The 21,808-nt window shown below is 32.7% G+C and overlaps 1 protein-coding gene across 5 annotated transcripts in view; it reads left to right on the forward strand.

Annotated features, from left to right (window-relative positions):
- The window catches only part of LOC140432425 (ciliary microtubule associated protein 1A-like), an 80,535-nt gene that overhangs the window by 37,443 nt on the left and 21,284 nt on the right, over positions 1 to 21,808 (forward strand). For 2 of the 5 annotated variants that reach the window (XM_072520316.1, XM_072520318.1), the window contains exons 3-6: positions 5,194 to 5,322; positions 7,970 to 8,146; positions 11,119 to 11,217; positions 17,868 to 17,966. In XM_072520316.1, coding sequence (XP_072376417.1) covers positions 5,194 to 5,322; positions 7,970 to 8,146; positions 11,119 to 11,217; positions 17,868 to 17,966 — 504 coding nt within the window. The remainder of the gene's footprint in view (positions 1 to 5,193; positions 5,323 to 7,969; positions 8,147 to 11,118; positions 11,218 to 17,867; positions 17,967 to 21,808) is intronic. The other 3 variants (XM_072520317.1, XM_072520320.1, XM_072520319.1) reach the window with 2 other exon arrangements.

Consider the following 21,808-nt stretch of genomic DNA (forward strand, 5'->3'; position numbering starts at 1 on the left):
TGTAAATATTGTGTATTTTTCTGTGTATAGAAAGTATTGTTCTTCTTCTTTTTCACACGGTAGATCTATGATGCGTATTTATTATTTCCAAGGCCAAATGTCTATCCCTTTAGTGGACTTTCTGTGAGCCTTTTTCCGTGTGGTTCCCCATCTCTTACAATTTTTTCAGTTTTCTCTTCTCTCATTCTCATTATAATTGATTGTCACATCTCACTTCATCTTGGATACACATTTCTGCCTTACATTTTCGTTTATTTCTCGGTTTGTCTAGTTTCCCTACTTATAGATTTATTTACTTTATCTTATCTGTTCTTTTTCTTTTTTGTTTTTTTTGTATCGGCTCTTTTTTTATAGCGTTTATAAGTATTGGTCAAACACAGGTCTTATAAACTCTTGTTTTTATTTTCAATCCTAGTTGCTTTTTTCTTTACACTGTGTCTCCTAATGCACCTAACGTGGTTGCTGTTTTTCTAATTTGGTTTGCTGTTTTTTTATAGAGGTCTCGGTCTCTTGGCCTTATAGATGTCACCCAAATAATTTAAAAGACATAACGTAGTTTATTATTTTTTCTTTGATCTTTAGTTTGCTTTTGATTTGTTCTTTGTATATACTTATACATTCCGTTTTTTATGTTTATATTGTCGTCTGGTATTATTTTGCTGTTTTGTTCTTCTTCATCTTCCTGTTTTATTGATAATTTATGTCTGTTTTACTTCGGTTTTTAGCCTCAACTAATGTTGTAGGACCATCTGTTTCTCTGATTGGCGATCTGTCTATTGTTATTGTTACAGTTCGGTTTTTCGTTATTCTTTCTACATGTTGATATCATTCTATTTTTATACTTTTTGCTCACGTTTATTTTCTTGATTTTACGTCTCGCTCTTATTTACTCACTTCGTACTCTATTTATTAGCGTTTGGCTCGATATTTTTCGTATGATATATCTCTATGCTGTCTCCAGTAATTAAGGCCGCATCCTTTCTTGTTTCCGCTGTGTACGTTATTATTGGCCTCTGTTTGCTTTATTCATCACTTGTTTTCTAATTTTGTTGGTCACACCTAGTTTACATCTTCTTTGTTCCGATGATAGCAATATCGACTACGTCGTTATAATGGTATTATCAGCGTAACATACTATTTGTATTTCTTTTCCTCCCATCCTATATTATTTTTTGTTACTTTCTTTATAATTTTATTCATTATCAGATTAAATCTTTATGGACTTAGTGAATCTCCCAATTTAATGACTGTTTTAACTTTATAGGTTGCGAGAGTTCTCCTTGGGAGCTTACCATCGCTATGTGGTCCTTATTTATTTATATATATATATATATATATATATATATATATATATATATATATATATATATATATATATTCTCAATTGTTTTTACTAAATTTAGTAGTATACCCCTATCATTTAAAAATACATGCATCTCTAATTATTATTCTATCAGGAGCCTTCTGTAAATCTATCAGGCAAATACGTCCTAGTTTATTGAATATTGCTGTTCCTTTTGCAGAGTTATTCGTTCATTTCGGTTTTGTTGCTATTATTCTTGTTTTGAATTTGAGTATAATATTTAAAAAATTTATTGGTCGATAAATATTAGGGCGTTTCTAAATATCCTTTCTTAAAGAACATTAGCATGACCGCACTCCGCCATTCATTTGGTATTCGTTGTTGTACATGGTAATCACTTCAATACTTTGAGAGCTCATTTGTTAATTGGTCATCTTCTTATGATTCTTCTTCTTTGGGTTCCGTGTCCGTATTCAGACGTTGGCCGTCATCATGTTTACAATTTCCTGAAACCTTTCTCTGTCGGGTGCTGTGCGAAATAATTCTTCTACTGTGGAACCACACCATTGTCTAATATTACGCAGCCATGATAGTTTCTTTCGACCAATCCATATCTTTCCTTCCACTTTTCCTTGTATTATAAGGCGAAGTAGATGGTATTTAGGTCCTCTAATTATATGGTCGAAGTATTCTGTTTTTCTCCTTTTTATGGGTGTTTATGAGCAGACGTTCTGAGTTAATCATTTGAAGAACATCTTCATTGGAAGTGTGCGAAACCCACGATATCTTTAGATATCGTGGGTTTTCCACCAAGATACCAACCAAGATACCAACAAGGTATTTCCATCCAAGATACCAACAATTCGAATGCTTTTAACTTGTTTAGCATTGTGGTTTTTAACGTTCATGTCTCACAACCATACAATAGGATGGACTACACATAACATTTCAGGACCTTCTTACGAATATTCATCGACAGGTTTCTGTTGCATAAAACTGGTTTCCAGTTATAAAACTGATATTTCGATCCTGGTTATTATCTTTTGATCAGAGTCACAATTTACATTTAACCAGCTGCCAAGGTATTTGAAATGATTTACCCTTTCGATCTCCTCTCCATTAAGAGAAATCAGACCTTGACCTATATTGATCTTTCCAACTGCCATCCACTTTGTCTTTGAAATGTTGATTTTTAGGCCTCTCCAATAGCTTGCTTCACTGACTAGATTTAGTAATGTTTGGAGATCTTGTAAATTTTCTGCAAGAATGGCTGTATCGTCAGCGTATCTAATATTGTTGATTACTTCTCTACCTAGTCTTACTCCCTCTTGTCTGTCATCCAAAGCCTCCCTAAAGATTTCTTCAGAGTACAGATTAAAAAGAGTGGGTGACAAAATACAACCCTGCCGTACTCCACATTTGATGGGTATTTTTTCAGTCGGACTGTCTTCAATTTGGATAGAGGCTACTTGAGTGTAATATAAGTATTTCAGCAGTCTTATATCATAGTGGTCAAATCCTGCTGCCCGTAGGCAATCGAAAAGTGTATCGTGTTGTACTCTGTCGAACGCCTTCTCGAAGTCGATGAAACAAACATAAACATTCTTTCGGAATTCACAACTTTTTTGTAATAGAACGCGCATACAGAATAGTGCCTCTCTAGTTCCTAGACCGTTTCTAAATCCAAATTGCTTATTATCCATCCTACTTTCGCATAGAAGGAATACTCGGTTTTGTATAATTCGTAAGAGTATCTTCAGTGTGTGACTCATCAAACTGATTAGTCTAAAATCGCTGCATTTGGTGGGCCTGCTTTTCTTTGGTAATGTTATAAACAGTGACTCTAACCAATCATCTGGTATTTTTCCTTCGTTGTAAATTTTGTTGAAGAAAGTGGTTAAGCAGGCAATGCTTTCCTCATCCAAAAGTTTAAGTAGCTCAGCAGGGATTTGATCTAGTCCAGGTGCTTTATTGTTTTTGGCTTGCTGTATTGCCTTTTTGACTTTCGAATTCAGTATACTGGGACCTCTGTCTAACTGGTTGTCACAGGCAGTATTTGGAGCATTTTCTCTAGAAGCATCGTCAAAAAGGTCAGTGATGTATTTCTCCCATTCTTTGCACTGCTGTTCGTGATCACAAATTTTTCCTTCCGCGCTTTTAAGTATGTGAGCATTTTTCTGTTTTCTAATTCCGGCAGTATATTTAAGTTTCTTGTGGAGGTTGAAACTGTCATGCTTTTTTTGGAGGTCTTCTATTTCTTTACATAAATTCTCAAGCCAGGATTCTTTGGCTTGCTTAATTTTTCTTTTTATGCGTTTATTGATTTCACGGTATTCGATAATATTTCTATTTTTGTGTTGCCATCGAACTTCCATCAGGTCTAGAATTTCTTGTGTCATTTACTCATTTTTTGCCAACATGGTAGGTGTTTTCAAACACTCTTGTACGTTCTTTAAAATCGAGTTTTGAATATCATACCAGCATTCGTTAATGGTTGTGTTTTCGTTTGGTATATTTGATATTCTGTGTATTTTACTACATATTTATCTGCTGTGATATGTGTTCACGCGTTTGAGGGTTTTTTAGGGGGTCGAGATATATCTTACAAGGCTTAGTTGGCTTTGTTTATTTCTTTAATTTAATTTGTATTTTGGAGCAGAGTAAATTGTGATTTGAGTTTATGTCAGCGCCGGGGTAAGTTTTTACATCTTTAATATTGTTTCGAAATCGGCGGTTTATTAGGATTTACTCTATTTGGTTCCGTACTATTCTGCCTTGATGTCCATGTTGAGGGGATTTCCACGTGTAGAGACGCCTTTCTGGAAGTTGAAACCAGGTATTTGTAATGGCGAAGTCATTTTATTGGCAGAATTCTATTAGACGTTCACCTCTTTTATTTCTCTCTCCCAAGCCAAACTTTCCGGTGATGCCCTGCGTCATCTTCGGTTCAACTTTAGCGTTAAAGTCACCCATAATTATTACTGCTTCGTGTTTCTTTGTTCTTTTTAGCACTTCTTGTATTTGATGGTAGAATTCTTCAATATTCTGCTCATCTGCGTCAGCAGTGGGAGCATAAATATCTGCGTCAGCTGTATTAAATGAATTATTAATTCTTATGATTGCCGATTTTATAATGTATTGATTCATTGTTTTCGTCTTATTAAGATATTTCAGTCTTTTCATCAGTTATTATATTGGGCGTTTGTGGTTTCCTTACTTTATTTTTTTAATATTTTGTAAGGAAGGTCACTCATGTATTTTCTTTTATGTGTGTTATTTCCTCCAGTTCTACCATTTCATTTCTTTGTTGTCTTATGACATATTTGTGTCACACTTGTGCCATACTTGTGTCTGTTGTCCATCTCCAGTACTTGTGTAAATCTTTCCCTTTAGTCTTTTTGTATTCGTTACCAATCGATGAGTTTCAGTTCTTATTCGTTTATATTCTTGGTATGATTCATTCGTTTTATCTGATTTATACTTTAAAATAGCTTTGTTGAAAAATAAATTTTGTATATGGGAATATGGTTATATGAAAAGAGGTAGAGATAATTTATAAATAAATAGATTTGGTAGAAAATATAGTAACACAGAAAAAATATGTTAAACAGTAACAGGAAAATTACTAAATGATATGAGATAAATGACAAAGTAGAAGAAATACGCAAACGCAAATAAAAGACCAGAACCTCAATGCAATAGTTGAAAATATAAAAATATATAACGTTATGAAGAATTCGGAAGGTTTTGTATTGTAGCTAGTACCACTAAGTTTTTTCTGCTGCTTAAAAATTATTTTAATTCAAAATATTTTAAACTATTAATCAATTCTGTCAGCTCTTAATTATTTTCTTTACTACACGCTTATATATACATGTACCTACTTCCAGGAAGAAGAACTGCCGAGTCAAGATCTGAACGAGCTCCAGCGTTTAGTTTCGGATCAAGGCAAAATGGAAAATTAGAAAGCATCGGTCCAGGTCCGGGCCAATATAACATAACGGGAATGAGTGCAAAAGGTAAGTGCTAAATTAATTTCGTTTCTTACTGGATATACATAAAGTGTAACTTTTAGATTGTAGTAATAACGTTTTTGTTGTCAGCAAATTTTGAGCACCTATTAAACATAAAAAACTGTTCATGTTTTCCTCGCTTTTGGAATTATCGTAATATTTTCCACTTTTTTGCATATTATTATATCTTCAATTTTGCGTTACTTTAAATTACTCTGTTGATATTTATTTCTCTTATTCTCAATCATTTAGTTATTTATATCATTCTTAGATTTTATTTATTTAATGATTTTTAGTTTCGTTCTTTCATGTCTTTCAATTAGCAATAAACACGATTCTTTCTTCTTTTCTTTCTTTCTAAATACTAATTTAAATATTCCCCTCTGATTTTATGTAAGTGATAATTTCATTTAACAATGTTTATATCTTCATATCTTGTGAATATTTTAATGAATGTATCTCCTGTTTATCGTATTATGCTGCTCAATCCCTTTTACCTTTTCAATAATCACATAAGGTTCCTTAACTTATCAATGAATCTCTCTCTTTTACTATGATATTTATTTCTTTCATATTTTCCCTGTTTTATAAACTTTCCTTAATATTGTATATTCTCTTTCCCCATTTTTATTTTATTGACTTTTTTTCATTTTTGTTTTGTTTTGAACAACACAATTGAAAAATATTATAGTTTTTGACTGGCTGCATATATGAATATATGTTTATTTAACAAAATTTATAAATAGATAGCGATGGCATTGCTTAGCCGTATATATTTGAATATTTTGGTATAACATTCGATAGTATGATAGTATATTCGATAGATAAAACAAAAAAGTGGATTACACAAAAAATTTTTACTGAAACAAAAGAATTATTTATTTAGGTTTAATGTACATTAAAAAAAATTAGCCCTTTATTTCTGAATGATTAGAATATTAACTATGTGTTTACACCAGATTTTTAATAGATTTAGATGAAAAACATCAAAAGTGTAGAATACGATTCAGAAAGAATACTGATAAAATTAAAAGCTCAAAAACAAAATATAATACTATGAAGTGTATAGGGACCTGAAAATTATACATGTAGTAAAAGCCGAAATTTTGGACAATTTCCAAAAAACAATGGACAGAATACTAAAATAAGACACACATATAACAATAACAAATGATTTAATCGCAAAGAATCATAATAATATTCTACACAGCACACGAAAATATATCAATGATAGACTATATATTTTTATTTTTTTTTGGAAGCCGTCTGTTGTAAACCGGTCGACTAAAGCCAGTAGGCTTATTGTACATCGTCGATTTCTTTATAATACCCAGGATTCTGGAACCTTGTACCAGCTTATGCTAGAGTATGGATACCATATGTTTTTGAAGTCACTTGTTAGTGTCAAAAAGTGTTAGCCGGCTTTGATCTAATACCTTGCAATCATGCAAGATATGGTTAACGGTATGAGGTTATTTGCTACAGAGTCTGCAGCTTAAATAAATCAGTCCAATTGTATGCAGGTATCCCTTAACGGGCGCATGACTAGTAATGACTAGTGAGGGAGTTGTTATGACTTTGAGCTAATTTCTGCTTGTTTTCTCTAGTACTATAGTACTTTAGCCCTATTAGTATATTACCATCCAATATTCATATAATTTTATGAACTTGACCGGATATATTCCTCCACTAAGATTTATGTTGCGTTCGAATCCAGGCATTTTTCCCCTACTAAATATTTGTCTACCCAGTCTTCTTTAGTTTTAGTTCTATCTGTGTTCGAGTATTGCATATACCTCATCCCTCTCGTGGACAATTTGGAAAGCTACATTAGCTTTATATTTGGGCACCATGTGCTTAGAAATTATCATCCATTCGGTATCCCTAATTTCATTTATGATATTACTGTGTCCTGATGTAACGATTATATTTTCCAGGTTTTCTCTCAATCTATAATACCGCATTCTCACCGCCCTTCTTATAACAATGAGCAAAGGAGAGGAGAGAAGTCCAGCAGGACCTACACAGCTGATGCTAGTATTCCCCTCAGGGCCCCTGTGATTTCATCATCTTTATTATTAGCAGATCTTTTTATCTAGGGATTAAAGCAAAACACTGTACACAAACATAAGCAAGGCATCAGGGACCAGAAGTCCTAAATAAGTATTTGATTGACATAAACAGTAAAAAAAAATCAATAAAATTCACTAGGGAAAAAAACGAGTCACTTTCTTTTCTGGATGTGTTACTCACAAATAATGATACACGATATACAGCCAAAATCTACGAAAAACCAATACACATGTTTAACCCTAACAGATGTTTAAATTATGACGCAAACAAGGAATTATCAAATCATTGCATGATAGAGCCCACCACATCTGATCTATTGAAATTTTTTTTTGTACTTAATATTCGTATTTATCTAAAACTAATTTTGAAAATAACCGTGTCTTTTGCAATGCTCTATTTGTATATTGCTATATTGAAATGCCATACGATTGGTGAAGCATTTCCAGATATAGTGATTTTGCCAAATAGACATTAAGTAAGTTTCTGGTCGTGAAGTTAAAAAAAAATTAATCAACTCTATAGTAAAATATGAAGTTCTTGTCTTTTTATATATAAGATTTAAAAAATATTCTTTTTACAGGTAAAGACACACCTCCAGCATTAAGTTTACACAGTAGGCCAAAAGACCAAAAGCCTGAAAATTTCCCGGCCCCCGGAGACTATAATCCAGATAAGGCTGAAAAAGTGATACACGACAGTGCTCCAAAATATACATTTGGGCTAAAGACTAACGTAGATAAACCACTAGACACTCCAGGTAATTTTATATGCTTTTATGACGTTTGTGATAATATTTTATATCTTATATTATATTTTTGTTATTAATATAAATGTTTTTCAAATAATTTCTTGGTAAATCATGCAGACTATACAGTGCTAGCCAAAAGTCCCTCGTATCTTTTGGACAGTTATACTTATAATAGTAAAACTTGAAGGGAGGAAGTAAACGGACGTAGGCTTCTTAACTAGTCATAGCAGGTAACGTAATAGACATAGATGAAGTGACAGAGCCAATGTGACTGCTAATTTTACTAGGACCTTATAGCAAGCGATATCTCGTTTGAAAGGTATTAAAATTATCTATTCAATCATACTTGTTTTGTTTGGGTTTAAGCTGATTTTAAAACTTAGATTTTAAGTAACCTACTGCACCATAATAGTGTGCAGGGACACCATCTTGTTGAAACGTTATTTCCAAGTTGCCGAGTTCATCTAGATTATCTATTGCTCTCTGCATTCTACTATCAAGGGCTCTTTTCGGCAATCTTTCTGTCTCCATTCTTACTACATGACCAGCCCAGCGAAGTCTCTGAAGTTTAACGAATTCTGAGATAGGTGTCTCTTTGAACAGTTGGTAGAGTTCATGGTTATACTTGGATCTCCATATTCCGTTTTCGTTAATAGGTCCAAATATCTTTCTTAGGACTTTTCTTTGGAAGACTTCCAGTTTTCTTTTTGTCTCTTCTGTCATCACCCATGTCTCGCATCCATAACATACTATTGGTCTGATAATAGTTTTGTAGACACTGATTTTCGATCTCCAGTGTGTGTTTTTGGAGCGAAACACATGATTGAGTGAAAAATAAGCTTTGTTTCCCTTTACTATTCTTCTTTGGATTTCTGGTTCTTCTGTTCCATCCGTGTTTAATGTAATTCCTAAATATGTGAAACTTTCTACCGTTTCAATATCGTCCTCTAATTCAACTGTGCGTCTGTTTCCCCTAGCTCTTGCCTGCGTTAACTTTTTTGTCTTTTGAATATTTATTTTTAGTCCGTTCTCTTTTGCCTTTTAATTGTGAATTTATTTCTGCCGCCTCTTCTGTTCTGCGAGACATGATGCTGATATCATCGGCATAGGCGGCAATCTGTATTGATTTATTTGTTAGGAGATTACCTCTTCCTATATTCAACTGTCTTATCACATATTCCAAGGTCAGGTTGAATAGTGTCGGTGCCAGCCCGTCTCCTTGCTTTAATCCTTGGGCTATCGTAAAGTTTTCAGTGAGCTCATTTTGGACTCTGACAGTTGCTATTGACGAACCCATTGTTGTTTTTACCAGTCGGATGTATTTTTGGGGGATATTAAAGCTTTGCAATGTTGAAATTGTTTGAAATCTATATTATATTGTGGACGTCAATGTCGTATTCCCACGATTTGTTTAAGATTTGTTTCACTGTGAATAGTTGGTCAGTTGTAGATCTTCCTTGTCGGAAAGCGGTTTGGTATTCTCCGACAATATTTTCAGTTAGTTGTTGGAGTCGTTTGTTTAGTATGCAAGTAAAAATTTTGTACGCCGTGCACAAGAGGGTTATGCCACGATAATTTTCGCATTTCAGTTTATGCCCTTTTTTATAGATTGGGCATATTATCTCGGTTTTCCAATCATTAGGGATCTTTTCATCATTCCAAATCTTGTACATGAGCACATGCATTTGTCCTACTAGGTGATCGCCACCTAATTTATATAGCTCAGGGGGGACGTTGTCAATACCTGAAGCCTTATTGTTCTTTTGTGCTCGTATTGCCTGTTTTACCTCTTCCATCGTTGGTGGTTTTATATTTTCGCTATCTCCCTCATTGTGATGCATGTCCATATTATGCTCTTCATTTTCTTGTGTCCCTAAAAGAGTTTGGAAATAGGTTTTCCAGACTGATTTTATTTCTTTTGGATCACTGGTTATTTGCCCTTCTTGATTTCTGCATAGATTTGTTCGTTCCTACTGCTACAAAAAGTTGGTCGACCAGATAGTTTGGCATCTTGAACACTACCTGTTTCTTCACACTTCCGAAGAAGCTTCTTCAAATAAGTCCTCGATATAGAGCGATCTGGATAACTCTCATTAAAACGACGTTCCGCTTCATGGAAATTGTTCACAGATTCACCAATTATTAAGGCAGGTGCTTTCTGCCTATGTAAATATTTAAAAGTCTCGTTAAACAATATTTTAACTTAATATTGAAAGTATAAACACTTTTGTAAAACATTAGTGCGAAGTAAAAAAACTAGAGAATTAAAAAACGTCAACTTTTTTGACAAATAACCAGAGGCAAACAATTATTTATCAAAATCAGCCTAAACCCAAACAAAATTAGTATGATTAAATAAGTATGTTCAATACCTTTCAAACATGATATCACTTGCCATAAGGTCCCATTTAAAATTATCGATCACAGTGGCTCTGTAACGATATCTATCACTATAACGTCACTTGTTATGATTTTATGATTAGTTGAGAAAGTTTATATCCTCCCTCCACCATTTCACCATTATAACTATAACCGTTCAAAAGATACGATGGGGGAGGTGACTTTTGGCTAAACTGTATAACAAAAATTTGGATTTTTCAGGTATATAGCATACTTTAGAGTTTAGAGCAAGAGTATCATAATTTTGTACTAAAAAAAAAGAAAAATAGGATTTTATAACTATAGATTTTTGAGCCATACATATCCATACAATACCAATAGCCGAATCGTGCTGTATTGAATATATCAAGAAGCCTTCATACATTATATTATACTTTTAACTTATTGTTATTAAAATAAAGGACATGTACTATTTAAATTAAAATAAAAAAACACATAGATACTAAAAGACAAATTACTGTAAGGCAAACATTTTTCCAGTGAGACAAAAGAGACGCCTTTTTGATAAAAAAGAACGACTTTTAGATTTTAATAATACGGTTTTTAATTTTTTTTGTTTTTACTTTTTTTATTTAATTTAGCTCCCAATGTCTACAAAATTGCCGAGACCCTAACTGCCGATGCCCCAAAATACTCTTTTGGATCCAAGGTCAACATAGAAAAACCAGATATTGTGCCTGGTGGGTGTAAAATTTATTCAAAATATAATCATAAAGCTATATTAACCCCATTATAAAAATTAATACTAAATTACTGAGTTAACATGCTGAAACCAATTACGCCGATTTTGATTCAGTCGAATGACTCTCTACGGGCTCATCTGTAGAATTTAAGTTTTGTTCTATATCTGCTAACTATCTAGTGACACTAAAAATACTACTTAAGTAACTTCTGTTACATATTGGATAGTACAAATTAAGAATAATTGTTTTTCGTTGCTTATCTGCTAACAGCGAAAGTATGAAAAGGACAAATAAAAAATTCTATATTTAGATTTATAGAAGGCAATCTAATAACCATCCAATTATTTTTGAGCGTTTTCTCACTAAGTATTCCGCTGTCTCAAAAATCTAAGTGAATTAAAATTTAAACGGTTAGCTTAAACAGTAAATGGAATTTAGATGACAAAGTGAAGACACGAATAGCAATAGCTAGAAAAGCTTTCACAAATTTTAATAACTTTTCACTTAAAATGGGATCCCTAAACCATATAAAATATTAAAAATGTAGTATTTTGAAAGATTATTTAAAATTACATAAGTCTATAGTATGCCAAATGAACAGTTCCAAGTCCTAAGTTCTAAGTTAATACTCAAAGAGAACTGCTAGCTAGTTAATACGCAAAGAGAACATCGTTACGCTGCAAAAGGTCTCTAGTCCATTTAAAAGTTACATTAAGATTACGTGTTTGGGAGGACACAATTTTATTTTTTTATGTGTGGGGGTGGTTGGTATAACCCTAGGTTCAATTTTGTCTGGCCGTCACCTTTGTCCCCCGGCCGCCATCTGGGAAAAAGGGGGCAAATGGTTTTCGCACTGTATCTCGTAAATTAGCAACCCTACAGAAAATTTGATTAAACATTATTTGTAGAAAATTAAATTATCTACAACTTTATTTGTATTACTTTTATTTTAAAATAAAAAATAAGAAAGTTATAAATAAAAATAACTGTCCATGTTTGATAAAATTTTCTTTTGTGCCTTACAACTTTTTTTCTGGTCACTTTACAATAAAATAATATTAAAGCCAGTCATTTTCATTACAGATTTGTTTAATTTTATTCATTTCTCTAGATTTTACAGCGCTCCGAAGTTGAGCGGATTGACCGGGAAACTAGTAACCCTACAGAAAATTTTATTAGACATTATCTATAGCAAATTAAATTGCCTACATTTTATTTTTATTTCTTTTTATCGTAAAATGGAAAATAAAAAAGTTATTAACAAAACGAGTTAAACATTTTTGAACAAATTTTCTTTTAATCCCTAATTCTTTGGAACTGAAATTTTTTTTGAAACTTATAATTTTTTTCTGGTTTTTTAACAATAAAAAATGTGGCAGCAATATTTAAGAGTGTTTACAATTATTCATTTTATTAATTTCTGTGGGTTTTACAGCACTCCGAAGTTGTCCGAGTTCTTGAATATTGTTAATACGATAAAAACAAACCATTAGGCTTAGTTTTTTATTAGATGTTTTTTTTTATTCATGTAATCTATTATTTTTGTAACATTTCTATGGTAGTTTATTATCGGCTTTTTTCTCGACCACCTATGAGGTGGAGTCTGTTGACGCGTTTTTAAAGTGCTATCCCAATTAGGTCAGTTCACTGACAATTTTCAGGCGAGATAATATTGAGTATCTTTATTTCCTTCATATTATGAGAATTCAATCACCACGAACAGAATACCAGATGAATGGAGGAGAGCGATCATGGTGATGTTCTTTAAAAAAGGAGATAAGAAAGACCCCAATAATTATCGAGCAATAAATCTATTAAATACACCACTCAAATTGACAACAAGAATATTAACAAAAATAAACGAATGAATATCTCTGCAAGAGGAACAGCAAGAATTTCGGACAGGAAGATCATGCACGGATGCAGTTTTTGTAATAAGACAAATAAAAGAAAAGTCGCTGGAATACAACAAACCAGCATATATGTGTCTGATAGATTTGAAGAAAGCGTTTGATAGAGTGAGAATTCGGGACGCGATACATTTATTATATGAAAAGGGAATATCACTGGATTTAGTAAAAACCATTGAGAATATATATAAAGATAACATAGCTATGGTAAGATGTAAAGGAAAACTATCGCAACCTATCAAATATGAAACTGGCATTATACAAGGAGATTCGCTGAGCCCATTAATATTTAATCTAATAATGGATGAAATCATAAAGAAAGTTAAAAAAAGAAGAGGATATAGAATGGGAGAAAAGAAAATAAGGATAATATGCTACGCCAACGACGCCATAATAACAGCCGAAAATGAAGATGACCTACAAAGATTAATTAAAGAATTCGAAGATACGGCGCTCATATACAACATGGAGATCTCAACAGAGAAAACTAAAGCGATAGTGATATCAGCGGGACCGAGAAGATGTAAACTAGTCGTAAATAACAAAATAATAGAACAAGTGATGGAAACTGAATACTTGGGAATAAAACTGTCGAGCTACGGAAAAGTGAAAAAAGAAGTACAAAAACAAGTGAACATGGCAAACAGAGCAGCAGGATGTCTCAACAACACAATCTGGAGAAACGAATACCTCACAACGGAAACGAAAACCATAATTCAACCATAACCATAAATCAACAATAACACCGATAATGACGTACACAGCGGAAACAAGAGCAGATACGACGAAAACACAAACACTACTGGAAATAACAGAAATGAAAGTCTTACGAAAAATAAGAAACCAAACTCTAAGAGACAGAGGAAGAAGTGAGAAAATACGAGTGAGATGTGGTATAGAGGAAATAAACTCGTGGACCAAAAGAAGAAAAGTGGAATGGAATCAACACATCGAAAGAATAAAAGAAAATAGAATAGTACGAATAGCAAGAGACAAATCGCCAAATGGAAGAAGATCATTGGGACGACCGAGGAAAAGATGGTCAGACAACGTCATCATCATCATCAGTGGTGCTACAGCTCTAGTTGAGCCTTGACCTTCCCCAGTCTATTTCGCCAGTCGTTTCTGTTCATCGTCAACCGTTGCCAATTTGCCGCGCCGATTTTCCTTGCGTCCTCGTCCACACCGTCCCTCCATCTCAGTCGTGGTCTGCCTCTACTCCTATTTCCCACTGGGACCGATAATAGAGTTCGTCTGGGTGGGTCATTTTCATTTGCTCTTGACACATGTCCAGCCCATCTAAGCCTACCTATTTTTATGAAGGATATTACATCTCTACCATTTACTATTTTTTTATACTTCTCGTACAATTCGAAATTATATCGCCTTTTCCAAATACCATTCTCACAGAATGCGCCCATTATTCTTCTTAGTATCTTCCTTTCGAAGACGAGCAGAAGATTTGCGTCTGTTTTGGAGATGGTCCATGTTTCTGACCCATATGTCAGCACTGGTAGGATGAGTGTTCTATATATTATTAGTTTGGTTTTCTGGCTTAAATTTTTGTTTTTTAGCTGCTTGCTTAGTCCAAAATAACATTTGTTTGCTAGCAGTACCCTCCGTTTTACTTCTTCAGATGTGTCATTATCGTTTGTTATGAGAGAACCCAAATATGTAAACTTATTTACTACCTCAAAATTATATTGGTCTATACTGAAGTTTTCTTCGGCGTTTCTAGCTCTATCTCTGTTATTTGGAATAGATGCTAACATTTTGGTTTTTTCCTCGTTTATTTTAAGGCCCATATTTTGTGCGGCTGTCAAGAAGGTGGAAGTCATCTCTTTAAGTCCTCGTGTAGTACGTGCGATCAAATCCAGATCGTCAGCGTAAGCCATAATCTGCGTTGATTTATTAAAGATTGTTCCCCTATTGTGTAACTCGGCATCTCTTATAGTCTTTTCTTTGTGTTTGTTTGTCTTTCAGACAACGTCAATTAAGGCTAAAAACCGAAGTAAAACAGCATTTTGCCTATTTATAAAGTAGAAAGAAGAAGAAGATATTATTAGACGAAAAAACGTCCTATTTTGCATAGGGGGCAAATTTGGCTCGGCTTTCTTACTGGAAATATATGATGTTTCGCTAGCTAACTCAGGATATTTCTGTAAAATTTTGATGAATTTAAGTTTGCCTTAACTTGTAAGCTACTAATGTTGTATCGAATACTAAAAAATCGTGGAGAAACAGAAGATTCTCTGCAATGAAGCCATATATAAAACTTTTGAAGGTTCAAAATTGGCATTGGACACTTTGGACTTTTAGACAATTGGACACACAACATTGGACTTCTCCCGTCCTAATACCGTGAGCAAGACAAAAACCTCAATGGCCAAGTACGGATGATGACTGTATATACATCAGATTCAGCCTGGTCGACATTTCTGATAGAGCAGTTTTAAGTTTTTCGATTAAGTAAGTCTAATAAGTTTAATATTGTTCTGAAGCTATTTTCTTGTGGCATTTTAAATTAATTACTATTTAAATGGGAATAAGCCACAATTAAAGGTTAAAATACGTTTATTGACGTTTCAATTTCCACTTCGGAAATCGTTCTCAAAATACAAACATTAGTAAATTAAACAAATTTTGTTTTTTGTTACTTAGTGAAAAATTCTTCTAATAATTTAATTTTATCTGACTCATCTATATTGACAATTCAAACATACATTATACATTTTAAAGTAGACGACTTTAAAATGATATTGCCAATATTGTTGAGTTGCGTTCCAGGGACGACTTTACTTATAAGATAGTTCATTCGATTACATGAAATCAACTTTAACTTGAGAATATCCATCAGAAAAGATCATAACATGTAATTCGTCTTTAAAAAGACAAATACATGCCATGATGACAGTAAAATTATCCTGTTAGTGATTCCATAGTAAATTATGAGGGAAGAACAGGAAAAAACCTCATAATACTATCCCGACATGGTAAGTATTTGATCGTGCATTTAGTTTACCGTCAATAAATTTCTATTAAGTTTGTGCTGTTCTTTTCGTTAGCAAAAAAATTATCTTGGAATAATATTGGTCTGGTGCTCTTAATGAACTTTAACTCTGTCTATTGGTGCTTTTTGTAAGTAAGGTAAGTTTTGTGGTTGCCCAATGGGTAGATAATAAATTACTAATAATACAGGAATGTTAAGAAAATAATAAATTGACCTGAAATGATATAAATAAAAAAATATATAATAGAATACTAAGTCTAATGGTTCGTTTTTATCGTATTCTTACGAGTAATCAAGAACCCGGTCAACCTCCGGAAAAATTAATGAAATTATACAAATTTGTAGTGTAAATGATTCGTTGCAAAACCCTCGATAATACTGCTCAGACAGAATTTTATGGTAAAATGTAGGAAAAAAAGTTAAGGCCCAATAAATTGTTCAAAAATTTCTGTTAATTACTTTTTTTTCCATTTTACTGTAAAAAGTTATAGAAATAAATTTATAGACAATTTAATTTGCTACAAATAATGTCTCACAAAATTTCCTGTAGGGTTACTAATTTATGAGATACTGCAGGAAAACCTTCGAACCATGTAGTCCAAGGTGGCGAGTATTTAATAAACCGGCCAAGTTCGGAGCACTGTAAAATCAAGAGCAACTAATAAAATTAAACAAACTTGCAGTGAAAATTATTTTAAAATTACCAGAAAAAAGTTATAAAGCCCAAAAGAAAATTTGTTAAAAAATTTTTAGTTTTTTTTGTTTATAACTTTTTTATTTTTTATTTTACGATTACCAGTAATAAAAATTAAGTTGTAGACAATTTAATTGGCTACAAATAATGTCTGATCTCAAGGATATTAACTTAATAAAAAATCTATACTACATTAATTCAAACAGCGGTCGTAGAAGAAGAATGACTGATAAATTTTATTGTAGTATTGCTACAGTTGCTAGTTTATAAGAACGCGAAAACCATTTCCCTCTTTTTCAAAGATGGCGGGCGGGAGACAAACCCCACAAACTTGAACTTAATCTTTCACCTACCCCCCCTAAAAAATAAAATTGTCCTCTAAGAAATGTACGCTAAGACATAAAAAAAGTTAACATTTTAATGCATTAGTCACACTTAGGCCAAATTATTATGGGAGGCGACAAATATAATCTCTTAAATATTATCTAAATGGACAAGCTTAAAGATCCAAGGGGACCAGGATGCAAACAACACTCACGCATTAGATACATGCTGTACTTGATGCTAGCACAATTATAAGAAGAGCAGAAGGAGGATCCCTAGGCATCCTCCAATTAGCATAAACGCCTCCACGATGTATAGTGTATTACATCAAAAAATATTTGAAACATATAAATTAGAGTTCATTAGATGATTTTCATCAGTTTGACATACTATATATGGAAGATATATGCCGTGCTAGATTGATTTTATATCCCATGAAAAAAGAAACTGTTGGCAAATCTTAAACTTAAAAAAACATCACCTTTTAGATAGTTTTTATTAGTTTATGTCTACAGAGTCAGTCAAAAATACAGAACAGAGAGGAACCAACTTTAGTAAAGAAAAGTTAAGGCAAGCCATTACACATTTTCAAAATTAATTAGTATTAATTTTCGTGCAATAATATACACAGATATGCATGCTTAATAATCTGTATTAACAATTTACTTTTAATTATGTATGTTTTTTGTAAAATATTTATCCAATTTAGCTCCCAACGTCTACAAAATTTCTGATTCAATTATCGCCGACGCACCGAAATATAGTTTTGGATCAAAAGTAAATCTGGAAAAACCACTGGATGTTCCTGGTGGGTTTAAATTTTTTTAAAATCTAATAACATTGCTTAATTCTTTTAAACAACACTACTAATGTATTTTTGGTAGAAAGTGCGAATAATAACAAAAATAAAACATTTCTTGCATCCAAACCTAAAAATATTCCAAAATTATAAATTAATGACCTATCAAAATGTCATTTTTACCTTTGGCTTATGATTATTTTTAAATTAAGGTATTATGCTATAGTTGTTTTCACATCAGTATCGACCAATGGCGTTTAATATATAGACCCAGCAGCCGGCTATAAATCGTAAGTATATATTTGGGTTAGGTTAGGTTAAATCAAAAAATCTTACAAGAAGTTCAAAGATCAAAATCTATAAATCCATCGTCAGACCTGTAATAATAACATACGGATGCGAAACGTGGACCATGACCAAAGCAAACGAAGAAAAGCTCAGACGCTTTGAACGAAAAATACTTAGAAAAATTTTCGGACCTCGCCATGACATCACCACAAACCAGTAAAAGATCAGAACCAATATCGAATTAAAAGCACTCTACAATGACGCCGATATTGTCCAAGAAATTAAATCACAGCGACTAAGATGGACAGACCACGTGCACAGACTGCATAACGATAGACTTGTAAAACTGGTATGGGAAGAGATTCCCACAGGCAAAAGACCACTCGGACGTCCCAGAATGCGATGGAGAGATAACATCCAAGCAGATCTCGGGAAAATGAAGATTCCATTTGACCCTAGGTTGATGGAAGACCGAACAAATTGGAAAAAAGTTGTACAGTCAGCCAAGACCCACCCAGGGTTGTAGCGCTACGTGATGATGATGATGATGATGATGATGATATATTTGGGTTAAGAGTATTAACCAAGAAATTAAGTATAGCGTAAGAGGAACCTAAATCCAAATTTTCAAGCAAATCCATCGTGACTATAAAAATTACACTCTAAATTGGTCATGTACTGGAGTAATGAGGCTTCTTAGCTTTCTGCATCAGATCTATTCTCATAATATCCAAATTCTCCTTTTCTATTACTACATCACATCTGCCATTATAATCATAATTCTGGCTTTATAACCCTGTATGGGTCCTAGCCTCTTTAAGAATTTCTCTCCAGTAGTCATTATCCATCGCCTTTTGTTGCCAAGTATGAACCGATGTTATCAAGAAACCTTGTTCTGGGCCTTCCTGTTCTTCTCTGACCTGTGGGTCAATGAAGTGGCGTTTTTCCAGCTGTTAGTTTGCTCAATCCGCATTAAATCTCCTACTCACCCCAGACGTCCTATCTTAATGTATTTTGTGATATCTGGTTCCTGGTATATTCTATAAAGTTCGCAGTTGGATCGAATTCTTCACGTTCCATTGTCATTCACCGCTCCTCAGATCTCCCAAATGGGTAGCATTCCTCCTGTAGCGATCCTTTCCCAAGTTACATTGTTCTGAAGCTATTTTTTTGTGGCTTCTTAAACCAATTATTACTTTAAATGGGAATAAGCCACAATTAAAGGTTAAAGTACATTTATTGACGTTTCAATTTCCACTTCGGAAATCGTTCTCAAAATACAAAACATTGTTTATATGTAACAATAGATAATCTAATCAGACAAATACAAATTCCTAGCCCTAATACAAAATTAATAATTTATTAAAGAATATACCATGAGGAATTAAAAGACAAACAGAATTGGACCATCGATAAAGTGTTGCAAATTTAAACTTCTACACGAAAACTTTCCCATCACGAAAACTTTTATGCTCCCTTACAAATATTAGAAGAAAAAAAATTAAACTCCCAAAGAACCACCCTGTATAATCTATTGAAGTAACAAAAATTTTGAAACTTTAAGCGTCTCTATTGGTAGTGATTCACCCTATATATACTTTTTAATCATGACCGAATCAACCGCTACAACTTCCAAAAATGGCAATAATTTATGTTAGTGTGTTAGTATATTTGGCAAGTAATATTTTAAATGAACATTCACTATTTCTACTGCCATTGTCCGAACGTATACAAACCTATTGTTTCTGGTTCAACTACTAACATCTGTAACCAATAATTACTTAAAGATTTTAGCAGACAATTATGTTCATTGTTATTTAATAAGGTAGTTCCGAAGGTCGACTTTCCATGACTCACACCACAATAAAAGCTTAAATCTCCAAATTTGGTAATGATTGAACACACAGTTGTTTACTGGTTATTGATTCAAGTATGTGCATATTTTGTAACTGATCGAAAGTGAGTGTATTAAAAAACTAAACAGATGTTAAAAAATATTTGTTTATTCGAATTGTCGCTCAAAAGAAATACCTTGAATATGTTTCAAATTGTACTTTATCAAAAGATACATATTTTTAAAAAAATATCATGTATTGTGTTTAGTTATACATGCCAAAGATAACGAAATTTCTTTTAATTTCACTTAATAACCATGTTTTTGGGTGTGATAGTTGATAACTCTGACACATAGGCAGCTGTTTGTTTTCGTTCAGACAACAAAGGTTGTCAAAAGTAAAACATTAAACCAAGTTGTCTGTACTCTAATTTTGTTGTCTCTTTTTGATATTGCATTATTATTGCATTCTGTACATAATTAAATATTTTTTTATTGTTTTTAATGTTTGTCTCTATTGCTTAGTATACTATATTTGGTATGTAATTAAAAGAACCTTTCGGGTTAAATCTTAACAGAAAGTTTTCGAATTAACAAAGAACATCATCGGTATATTTACCAGGTAAACGTGAGTCAAGCTATTAATATGTAGGTAAAAACCCTTAAAATGGTACAAAATTTGTTATTGGTTACATCTTTGTTAATAATAATAACACATACTCTACATGGCAACGTAAGACTTCAAAATTGGGGGTTGCTGACCCTGAGACGATGTCTTTGTATGGACTCTAAATAGCAACTAATTAGAATACCATTTTAAGCCTAATAAGGGTAGGGTATCTGTTAACACTTTGACCGCCGTATGTATCCAAAAGTATGCACATGCGAGGGTCAAAATCGCAGCGTGTATACTTTTAGATACCTGGAGGCATGTGTATATTCAAAGAACGCAATATAGAATTTTTCATATAAAAATGATTGCACTTCATTCAATATTTACGACGTCAGGACCCCACAGCGTTGCCAAAACATTAGAATAGTTAGCAAGTGAGGAATTCTTAAAATGTCAACTATTTGTCAAACTGTTATATTACCAGTAAATACACTTAGTTTTAAGACTACTGCTAAATGTTAAACTTACCTCTTTTAGAACATTAATAGTAAAAACGTCCCGCCATTATTTCTTGTTCAAAATAATATATCTTATATGAAAGCTTATCAGCTTTCTACAGACAATTTAGTTGTTTTGGCATAGCACAATCACAATATACAACAATAATTAGTTTTAAAGCTATTAATCTAAATTTAATATGTGTTTATAAATACAATTTAGTAATATATATTATATTATGGTCAAATTGTGTAAGAAATCAAAACATAAACAAAATTCTTACTCTAAAAAAGCGGCAACACTTTATACAATTGTGCCACACGCTGAACTGTCATTTAAATTTGAAGTATTCCCGTATCAGTTGCGTACAATTGTCTAATATATTTAATTAAAATTATTATTTTGTGAATTATTAGACTTAAAAGTTATTTCATAAAATTTATATTATTAATAATAACAAATGTTTTTGGTAATTTAATCAATACAATTCGACAATGCCCAATATAATGATGATTACATTTTTCTGACTATTATACCATGTTGAGGCGTATGAAAGATCCAGCAGTTCCGTATGTGTTTCGTATTATTAGCTGTGTTAGTAAAATTTGAACTCTAAGG

The sequence above is a fragment of the Diabrotica undecimpunctata genome, chromosome 1 (assembly GCF_040954645.1).
Source record: "Diabrotica undecimpunctata isolate CICGRU chromosome 1, icDiaUnde3, whole genome shotgun sequence".
In the NCBI taxonomy this organism is placed as follows: domain Eukaryota; kingdom Metazoa; phylum Arthropoda; class Insecta; order Coleoptera; family Chrysomelidae; genus Diabrotica; species Diabrotica undecimpunctata.